General features: G+C 40.3%; 1 protein-coding gene across 1 annotated transcript; it reads right to left on the reverse strand.

The window, feature by feature from the left end:
• Position 1: 1 nt before the first annotated feature.
• On the reverse strand, positions 2-8399 carry cbx1a (chromobox homolog 1a (HP1 beta homolog Drosophila)). The gene is made up of 6 exons (XM_028985178.1): positions 8199-8399; positions 6227-6324; positions 5305-5479; positions 4866-5046; positions 4636-4730; positions 2-1682 (listed from the first exon to the last, which is right to left on the reverse strand). The coding sequence occupies exons 2-6, from the start codon at positions 6267-6269 to the stop codon at positions 1538-1540; spliced, it is 639 nt and encodes a 212-aa protein (XP_028841011.1). The 5' UTR covers positions 6270-6324; positions 8199-8399; the 3' UTR covers positions 2-1537.
• Between the last annotated feature and the right edge of the window lie 3078 nt (positions 8400-11477).

Raw genomic sequence — 11477 nt, forward strand, 5'->3', positions numbered from 1 at the left:
GTCTCGTAAACAAAACAGATTTATTTGTGTTGTTGGAAGGGGGAAAAGGCATTGAAACCAATTACAGTAGCCCCAGAAACAGTGACAATGAAATTAAGGTACATGCAGTTAAGATGTTGCTTCTTTTAAAAGGGAAAATATATATAATAGTCAGTCAGTTTACTACATGTGCATATCCTACGATGCTGAAAAAGCCTGTAACAAACCAAAATAGGATGGTCACAAAAGCACTGCCTATTGGAATGGGATTTCTGTTCAAATGCCTGCCTGTGGTACCCAAGGGTTTGGCAGCCATTGCTGACAGCACTAATGACAATCACAGAAAACTATGGTGTGCTGGTAGTAAAAATGGTAACAAAATTTCAAGACGAAGAATGCAACTGGACAAAATCCACTTCACTGACTGCTCATCATTCTGACTTGAGGCATGATGCCATAATCTCCTTGATATGAGAATACACACCAGTACATTCAAATGGCAATCAGGCCAATAAAACAGGATCATTAGCAAAAATGTCATCTTCTGTCAACTCTGCAAAGTATCTGCGTGACACATATACAAGAAGCGGTACATTACACTAATCGACGTCTAAAATAAAATCTGGAAATATACATTTTCTTCCCTACCTATTTTAGCCAGGAAGTATTCTTGTCTGCCGGATATTCGGAAATGCAGAAACTGAACATCGGCATGAGCAACTCTGGGGAACTGTGGAAAATGTAGTCATGTTCTTAAAGTGGGGTGTCTAAAGTAGTCCCAATTTAAATCACTGGGGAAAAGAAATTGTATTGGAATGTTAACACATCCAAACAGCTATTAACCAGCAAATGATTCACGGACGTTATCATGGACAAAATACTAGGTCTTCTTGGGGACTTTTTACTGCACTTTTAAAAAGACCCTTAGCTTTAGTGTGCAACAATACTGAAAACCTGGGGAGTGCTTCAGTCATATGGATGTTCCATTCAGTTAAAATGAATAGGTATTAAACTGAAACACAGAGGGCTAAAATAACACTTTCATTAAAAGGGAACTGAGGGAAGCCACTGACCAAATAAAAACATGTATATACATGACATGAAAATGATATACAAAGAGAATGTAGACAACAACCATTTAAACCATTTTAATTAAAAATAAAATGGGAAAGAGACACCTAAGTTGTCTGAGAATTTGTACTTGATCGTATAGATGAATGAGTTGACTGCACAGTACCAATACAATATTTGGCAAATATACCTCTTTTTCAGATATACCATAGTTGTTTGGTAACTTCTCCCTCTCACCCAAAATCAAAAGATCCTATTTGCACCAGTTGTGGTCCAAGGACATTATAAGCTTAGCAGATCATAACTACATTTCCCATGATCCTCCAGATTTGACTCAGTGGAAAAGATATATGATACCTGACTGCAGTAAAGCCATATGGTCCAACCCCTCCAACCCATTGCTCTCAAAATCCTGCAGTTAATTAACCAGGTCTGCTTACCCAGAACCCAACCCCAGAACCCAGCCCCAAAAAATCGATACTGTTGGTTAGTTCTTGTCATCCTTCTTCTCTTCTTCCTCCGTAGGGTACGAGTGCCACGTCAAACGCTCTTCATAAAAAGAAATGACCACTTGTGGGCACTTCACATTGGCTTCTTTAGCTGGCACCAGATCTGCCTCATCTGAGTTTTTCCTGCAAAATAAATAAATAGATGTCAAACATACAAGGCTGGGAACATAAAGGAATAATAATGACCATTGCCTGACACAGGGTTAAGAATTAGGTTCAGCCTAAAACAAAATTCTAGTCCAAATTGGATTGGACTGTATTGGAGTGTAAAATTTTAGATGTTAATAAACTGTTTATTATATCTGGTGTCCATTCAAATCTTTGTGTACTAGACAATAATCATGATCAATCTGAAGCAGTTCCCTCAAGGTCTCATTGAGAAATCACACAGACAAGAACGTGTTCAATTTGAACCAAAAACATCTCAAACGTACATACAAACATACTGCTAAAGAACTAGAGGTAGGCAATAACCAACAATATGAATGCATACAAATTAATATGAAATATTAATTATGAATTTTAAAAAATGGTTTCTGCAGGTTTAAGGCCACTTTCAAATATAAGACCCTGCATTGGGGTCGTAAACTATATCTGTCCAAGGACCAGAGGTTCTCAGCAAACACTCTGAGGGCCAGATGCTCTTCTAAAATACATCAATTGAATTTTCTCAAGTAATATATTATTATAAAATCTTTCCACCCTGAGAAGTATTAAGCTGCTTTTCAGTAGCCAAATCACCTAATCAAGAAGTATCCCATGTGTGAAAACCAGACCATGAAAGAGGTACATCAGACAACTGGGTAGGAGGAACATGTGACTTGCATCAATTACAAGGACCAGTCGAGTAAACATCAGCTTGTACAAACAAGTGTCGTGGTGTAGCTGGCAGTACAGGACAGCCTTTCCCTAGCAGCAGTCACCAGCATATTCCCACGCCAGCTGGGAGATATAATCTTTCTTGTGTCCAGGGTCTGCCTTATGGCACATGCCCAGAATAGCTGCAGTGGCTAGCTTCTGAGGAGCATCCTCATGACATGACCCTAACACACATGAAATACAGCAATACGGCATTTCTGGCTGTGCGATATGGCATAAAATTGATATTGCGGTATAAATTTAAACATGGACTGTAGACTGTATATATTGCAGTAAATCATTTGATAAGTAAATTTAAATATAACGTTTTTGAAAGGGTAACATGTCCATAGCCAGGGCACTGCGGCAGAAAATTATACAATACACTTTTCACAGATACATTACATTTAGGGCATTCATCAGACACTCTTATCCAGAGCGATTTACAATCTGTATTTACAGGGACAGTCCCCTTGGAGCAACCTATGGTGAAGTGTCTTGCTCAGGGACACAATGGTGCTGCACTTAGTAAACCCTGAAGTGGCCTGAGTGGGTTACTGAGGTTACTGAGAGATTGAAGGCTTGTTTTATTTTCATTTATTGGGTTTGCAGCTTTAACGGAGAACAAAAACAGAGCAAGAACTGAGGTATTGTGCTTGAATAAAACCCTGTGAAAAGTAATAAAAATCCCCTGCAATACTAAATAATCTGTTAATTGTATATTCTGTATTTACTTGGCTCAACACATGCCATGGAAAAACAGGAGTTAGCTCCAGAGTTTTATATGTGTTATATATGCGGTCACAATCACCTGAACATGGTGGCTGAGATTTGCAAATCAAAACACATTTAACACATTTATTTACAACATGCGGGAAAACTTGAACCAAAATCACCGAAACAAATTTACAAGCAGTGAATCATTCGGAAACGATAGGTATAACAGAAGGTTATGTTTGCGGACCGCTCTTTTACAGCTCGAGCTCGACCCGAGTGAAATGATAGAAATTGATTTTCCAGCTCTACTCCAGTACGGAACACGGCAGGAACGGCAGTGAGACTGAGCAGCCGGTCTCAGTTTAGTCAGTTGGTAAACTTTGAGAGACATAATATATAGTCCCTTCCGTCCATCGCATCATTTTGTGTCCATGTAATCGCATGATCAGACATTGCGATTGCGTGGCACTGCACTTGCAAACCCAGAAGACTGGCAGAATGATGGCTTGTCTCATTTGATTTAGGAAAAGGAATTTTTATATAAAGGAATCTCCCACTCTCAACACGTCCACTGCATAGGCGGTTCTCATACACAAAAATGCAAAACACATATTAGAAATTCACCAAATTATTTACAGGTTACCAGCAAATAAATATATTGGGTTTGCAGCATTTTAAAAACCTTTAACTCTGGATGTAAGGATTACTAATTATATATTTATTATATTTAAGATTTTTAAGGATCTGCGGATACCCTGTGTTTATGCCACACAGTCCTAATTGCCATTCCTCTAAACCTAAGACACCAGAGATAACAGCTATCAATTTGCAAAGTGATTATATTGGTCCTCAAGAAGTTAAACAAAAGCCCATCTGCACAGACATCTGATTGGCCTATTTTGCTATGTGCACATGCTGTGATCCACACACATTCTCTCAATTTGTTGTACGCATACACTTTTCTCAAGTGCGTGATGAACACTGTACTGTCTGGCACGCATGCTGCTGTTTGCTCTAGTTGCCAATCTGTGGGTATCAGGAAGCCACTATCAATATGCAAGAGACTCTCAAAACTTCCCGGAGACTGGCAGCTCTGTGCCAGCCACGTACCTCTGTTTAAAAGTAATGTAAATACACACAAAGATGCTAATATCTGCCATTTTGATCACCAAGATCAAGCTGAAGGTTATCGTGATCATCAATTATCTCCCATTATGAACCCAGACACCAATCCATACTTTGCATTTATGCCCGATAAAACTAGGATTAAACCGGTTTTATTGAATAGCCCTTGCATTAGAAAAATATTCTGACAATATCACCAGACAGAACACATCCTCATTCTGAAATATGAAAATGACCATTCAGCAACCAGCCAGAAACAGAATACTATAGTATACAAAAGTACATGTTTGAGCAGGCAACAAAACCAACAAAGTAAACACTAGGCAGTGATTAATTCACAAAAAGTTTAAAACCAGTTTATCGACATCTGACATACCATTTCATGAGGAACATCAACTCTCCACTGGAGTCAGTTGCACCAATGATTCGTTCTGGGTCAAGCCCTCGAGCAAAACCTCTAGGCTTCTCTGGCTAGAGGGTAAGAAACACAGATAATGCATGACTGAATTAGTAAACAGAAACCTGAAAAATGGACCACAGTTCTGACTTTTTATAAATAGTTTTCATCTCTAAGGTTCCATGAGGCTGAAAAGGATCCATTCTAACCTCATCTTTCCTCTTTTTGGGTCGACTTTCTTCACCTCCAGCATCCGTGTCGGATTCGCCTGCTTTTCTCTTTCCACCGTCTTTTTTCTCGCCCTCTTGTGCAGTTTTCTGTGATTGCAAGTACTCCGCAATCAGATCAGGACAGTCCAAATTGTCCTCAGGTTCCCATGTGTTGTCCTGACTGAAGAACATATGCACACAAAAGCCTTTAACTGTACATCCAACATCTAAAGTAGCAACAGTTAAGCAAGATGCCTTAAGGGCCAACGTCTAAGATTGCATTTTAAATATAAAAGACAAAATGGACAACAGAATAGCTTTGATGTTATCGTATTGTCAGCTCTTGCATATCCTTTGTGAGAAATTGTTGTTTAGGAGACACCCCCTTACACACTGAACTTTTAAGCATTTATTTTAACAGATTTTAACCAGAACTCACTCTGAGAAGCCTTTCCATTTTAACAGATACTCCACCCGACCCTTCACCACCCGTCTGTCCAGCACCTTCTCCACCACATATTCTTCCTCCTCTTCCTCTACCACCTCCTCCACTTTCTTCTTGTTCTGCTTCTTTCCTGCGGTGGCCGCCAGCTTGCTTTCTGTTCGGGGGGGCGCTGAAATGGGAAAACAGAGGCTGGTTGTTCAACTGTTAGGTCTAACAGTGGTGATAATGGTACAGCTCCGGGTCGGTGAGACAGAGCTGGAAACAGGCGCAGATGACAACACACTTCCATGTAAATAAATAAATAAAACAGGTTCTTTACAGTATAGACCACACGTTCTTGTATCTCAGAGTGTGTTTGACATTTTAGAGACAGAAGAGCCATTAAACACTGGTGTCACTCTTCAAAAATTTCCTAACAACAGAAGCCACATCAATGCATAGATTACTAATGCATAAAGCCGATGACTTAAATTGACACCCGAAAGAAAAAATGACTAGAATTTGCCCTATTTCAATGTAAAAATACATTTCAAAGTTTGTTTTTTTTTAAATCACCCCAGAGTAGTGAAAGAGACCATAACTAAAGATCCAACCTTAATAGGTATCCCTCCGCAGAATCAATTAGGCCAAACCTTGTGTGCCAACAAATGAAAGGGTTGGGCAGGGGGGGAAAATAAACTTTAATTCTCTATTGTCTGGATGCCTTCATAAAACACAGCACACCCACTCTGGAAGAGCTGAAAAAGGGCCAGAGGGTTGTTCTTTATCTAAACACAAGCACCACACACGGAACAAAAATGATTATGATTTGGATCACCTTCACTCAACACTGGCCAAAAAAAAAAAAAAAAAAAGAAAAGAAACCAAAACAGAGCGAACATGGAAATGTTTTGCGTAGAAGAAAGTTGTGAGACACCTGAACTGGGAGCATCGCTAGTGGTGTCTGTAGGCTGGCTCATGCTCGGCTTGAAGGGTTCAGCGGAACCTTCCGGTTCCTTCTCAACGTCAACAGAGCTAAATGACAGAGTGAAAGGGGAGGGGATTAGGGAGAGGTGAAATGAGGGAGGGGTGTAGGGGAGGAGGGATTCATTTGGCATCGAGGAGAAAAATCACAAGGCAGAAGAGAACGGCATTGTTAAAATAAAAAAAATAAAAAAAAACACACACATATCAAGCGGCTGATATATTTACATCCGCAGGTAGCAAAAACCTAGAACTACATTAAAACACACACAAAGTCACTAGTGCAGCTAAGGTCGACTGGATTTATAACTACAGATCTCAACTTATGGTACACAAAAAAAACACGAATACAATTAAATCTAACCTGCATTACCAGGTGAATGCTGAGATCTTGTGTTTTGCTGCACAGTGACAGTCCCTACAGACTACAAAACCACCACCTAACAAGGAAAATGTAATGACATCCATGTTCAATGCCTGTATAGCCAGGTTGGAGTGCAGTTTTGCTCTCAATGCACGAGCCCAAAGTGCACTTGCTCGCGGGATACAGATTTTAAAGTTCTGAAACCAGCACAAGCAGTAGTCATCCTGGAGCTGCCAGCTCTGCAAGTTGACTGGCTTGAAAGACACAAGAACGTGCAATGGAGGGTTAAGTTCAGGAATCTCCCGAGGGGGAGGAAAAGGAGCCAGTGTCCCCCAGTGTTAAAACTCCTGCTCCTTGTATGGGAGGCGAGGCCTGAAGAGCACAGAAAAGCACCCGCCTTCGAAATAACAGCATTTAATGAAGACACGATTGTGACCTCAGGCCACAAGATGAAATAAACAGACACGTGCGGAATAACAAGCGCAACCAGAAAGAAAAAGAAGTCAAAATAAAAGCAAAAGATTTCACATTATATGCACATAGGACAGTATCACAGAAAGCAGTAATCACACAGACAAAACTAATCTTTTTTTTCTTCTTTCCCATTTAGAAATGCCTTCACGTACTGCAATGAACGTTATGATCGTTTCTACCTGTGTGTGCCACTGAGTTACACAACACGTGTTTAACGAGTGTGTACAGGCTTTTCTGTTTTGTCCCTTCGGCTGCTAGGCCAGCCGCTAAATCTCAGCACACCTCAATAGCAAATGACTAAATACAAATCTTAACCTGTCTGCTAGTCTCAACGTGCACGTTATGGTAGAGAAAACGTGAAAGATCGTTTTCCTGTTGCTAACAAAAAAAAAAAAAAGAACACGTACATAACGACATTGTGGTATTAGCATTGGTTTTGCTTTTTAAATAATTAGCATTGGAACATACTAATACTTAGTATTAATATCTTTATTTTTGTATTGTATGTGTGTGTGTATATATATGTAATTTACTGCGCCTGCGCTTCAGAACCGCTGGGCCCTTTCCTCGTTCGAAAACACGACGAGTCGCACATGGACGAATAAAAAATTCCCCTGCGAGCCGAGTGGGCTGCTCTGGCTGCTTGTGCGTGCTCCGCATGCTGCACGTCGCCGCGACAATATACTCGTTATTTATTTTATATATATATATATATATATATATATATATATAAAAAAAAACCACCAGCACTCTTCGCACAGCGCCGTCGGCATTTCGATTTCGCCAGCGAGACAGGCTCTGGCGAAAATGTGCTCACACTCGTGGCCATTTCGTGAAGATGGAGTCATGGCTTCCCGCCTCCACCTCCATGTTGACCCGAATCGGCGCTGCAAAGGCTGCACGAGGACGCCCGAGCAAAAATGGCAACTCGCGCAGCGTAGAAACTTGTTTGAATCGGCGGTACATAACACTTCCAGCGCCGCGGTACACGTTAATTCATCGTCTCCCGCCCTGCTAGCCACCATGCGTATTCACGTAACAGTTGATCCTCTGCAGATCGAGCTGGCATGAGTAAAATGAAACTTACCTTTAAAGCAAAACGGATTTCAACTTATAACAAGCGAAAACGCTTCGCTCTAAGTTGCAAGCGGCCGCGTGCGAGTGCAAGTTGTACTATCTGGCTGTAACAGTGCAAATAAATGCGTTTGATGAATGTATTATTGTACAACACCGTTCCCTCTTCTCGCAGACAAAAGGCATCCACTGCCCCAGCGACCCGCCAACTCTAACTGCGCATGTGCAAAGTGGCACGCAATGGCTTCTGGGGGCTGTAGTCGTCTTCACAGCACTACAGACTCTGCAAGACCGTATATATTTCATTTCTCGCAAAATATAGTTTTTGTCAGTACGCTTTTCCATGTTGATGTGTGTTAAAGACTGCTTTCATGGAGGAATCAGCGGCAGCAGTGGTTTCCAATGCAGATTCACAGTCTTAAGTGTTAAACGCAATGTGCATTTGATTCCACAGTCTAGAGCACAGCACGCTATACTTCGCGGTAAGGCACAGTTGCATTAGTGTGATGTATTCTCGCCCAGACGCAGGAGCGGAGCTTGTAGATGGGGTGAATCTGAAGGGTTGGGGATGGGGGTACAAACAACACGTTCAGCTTCATTAGCGACCTGTCGGCCCCTTTGAGGAGGTGGCTCATTTTTCACCGCGGACCTTAGTCAATTAGGAGTGGGAAGGAGGTGACTTTGGTAGAAACTTTCGAGAAAGATGCTCTCCCAGGAATGTAGACCATATAAGTGTTGCTCATTTGTTACAGACACAAAGCCAATATTTTATTATATTTTTGATTAACATGCATCCAGAACATAAGGGGAACATACTGAACAGAAGGGTACATGTTGCTACACGACTAAACCTTTATTTCAACCAATTAAGTATCATTGTTTTGATTTGGGCCTATTAGATTTTCTCTACAGCAGCTGGCAGAGAGCAGCTCATACAGTTTTGTCCCCAGGGACTAGAGAAACGATGCAAGGTCACATGCATCGTTGTGTGCCTGCCTCACTTTCCTGTGCATCTCCAAAACAATTATTCATTCTTACTTGATCCAGGTCTTAAAAGGAATTTTGCAATAAAATAAATGTTTTGGGTTTTTTTTGCTGCACATCAGGTCAAGTAGTTGTTAGAAATGCTGGTGGTTTTACTTTAATAATAAGAGAAGCATTTTTTCCCCTCTAAGTACTCAAAATCAATGCCATTTTTGGTGCTGTTTGTGGCTTGAACTTTCTTGTTATATTACTGAATCTCCACTGGCTTTTTCCTATCAGTTTTTTTCCCTTACACATAACAGCACACCCAAGATAACTAACTGTAACTGATATTTTCTTACTTTGGTAACAAGCACAAGCATTACTATGTGCTTTCTGGAACTCATTTGACTTTAACATGAGAATTTGTACTGTAACTAGAGCTGCCAATGAACAAATCTGAACGAGTGACTACAAATGTAGGTCATCGCAGAGGGGTGTGATAACAACATGGCTACATTTACATTTATGACATTTATCAGACGCCCTTATCCAGAGCGACTTACAATCATTAGTTGATTGTAAGTCGCTGGAGCACAGTCCCCCTGGAGCAACTTAGGGTTAAGTGTCTTGCTCAGGGACACAATGGTAGTAAGCGGGATTTGAACCTGGGTCTTCTGGTTCATGAGTGTTACCCACTAGGCTACTACCACCTATATATGCTTGAACTTTAATGACCCCTCTAGGAGCCATACAATACTGCCCTTTGACCCCTGCAAATTTTAGACATAGCTGCAATTGGAAATTTACATCACATTTTTTAGATAGCTGCCAGAATAATGTTTCGCCAGTGTCGTTGCTTTAGGTTCAAATAGTTCTTAGTATAGTATCTTTATTGGATCTCTTTTTTGTTAAAAAGATCCATAGAATAGAATGATAAAAGATCCATAGAATAACTGATAAAATAAATATACATGATATAAATATAAATAACTATAGCTATGAATATATATTTGCTTTCAACAAGTTTCTAATATTGGATTAGAATGAATAGAAAATAGAATTGATAGAAAAGCAGCTTCACCTAAAGGATTTATTGCTCAGAGAACATTTTAATAATCACCTTCATGCAACACAAACATAACTTTTATTTAAATTTTTGAAGGAGATTCTGGGAAACAGATAGCACGGATGGCACCAGGCAAAGTAGGAAAGAAAGGTCAAGAGAAAGACACAAGAAAAAAGAGAAAAAAACATAGAAACTATTCATGGATGCACTTCCATGTAAGAAAGCGAGAATGGGAGGACAGAGGAAAGAAGCTCTCTGGGGTAATGTAGAGGAAAGAAGCCTGATCGGAAAATTCAGGAAGAACAATGGAGGGGCACTAACAAAATTTATCTTCTGTCTCTGTAGCATGATTGAGCTAATTACCCCATTACTCACACAAAACCACAAGTCTTGTCTGCTCAGGGAGAGAGAGAGAGAGAGAGAGGGAGGGAGGGAGAGAAAATGTGGAAAATTATTTTTTCGAGTTGAGATATCCAAAGTCTTGATAGCTTTCCAACGCTATTCAGGGAGCAGTGATGGTTCAGAAAAAAGGAAAAACCAAAGCACTAAAGCAATGCAGCAAAACTAAAGTACAACACACATGTGGAAATTGCTGAATTATAATCTGCCCCCCATAGACACAAAATTAAAAATTTGTAGTTTCCATGACTCGTGTATGGTAAAGAGAAGAATTTTGGAAACTTAATAGGAATTTACAATGAAATTCATAGTAAAGTATAGTGCATTAGTGATTTTTGCTCACAAATGGCCGTGAATTCACTTGACGTATGAGTGTTAGCCACCGTTTGTAGTATGGTAATCGGGGAGCCAATTGAGGAACCATCTCAGACAATGGGTAAAATAAACTGAATTATCATACAGAAAACAAGAAGAGTGTGGGTGATTTACATTAAGAACCCAGGATATCCCCCTAAGCTCTTTGTTTCACTCACAGGTCAATAGAAAGGGATTTAAAAGCAGAGACTTCAGCATATTAATCAAGGTCCATGGAGTCAGAGGAAGGAACGAATGCCTGAACAAGACAATACCAGATAAAATTCAATCCATTGTTAGTTAAGAGTCACTGGTTCACTAAACCTGCACAACCTTTCAAGGCACATGTACAGTTGATGCATTTTGTGACAAATTACCCGACCCTGGGCCACACACAAGTGTCTATTTGCATTAAAAACCAGCCTTTTCTGCTTCTGTGTTACCATGACAGTAACAACCACCACAGCCATATTCCACAGACAAAGATCTTCTCCATGTAATCCCCAA

The sequence above is a fragment of the Denticeps clupeoides genome, chromosome 7 (assembly GCF_900700375.1).
Source record: "Denticeps clupeoides chromosome 7, fDenClu1.1, whole genome shotgun sequence".
Classification (NCBI taxonomy): Eukaryota; Metazoa; Chordata; class Actinopteri; order Clupeiformes; family Denticipitidae; genus Denticeps; species Denticeps clupeoides.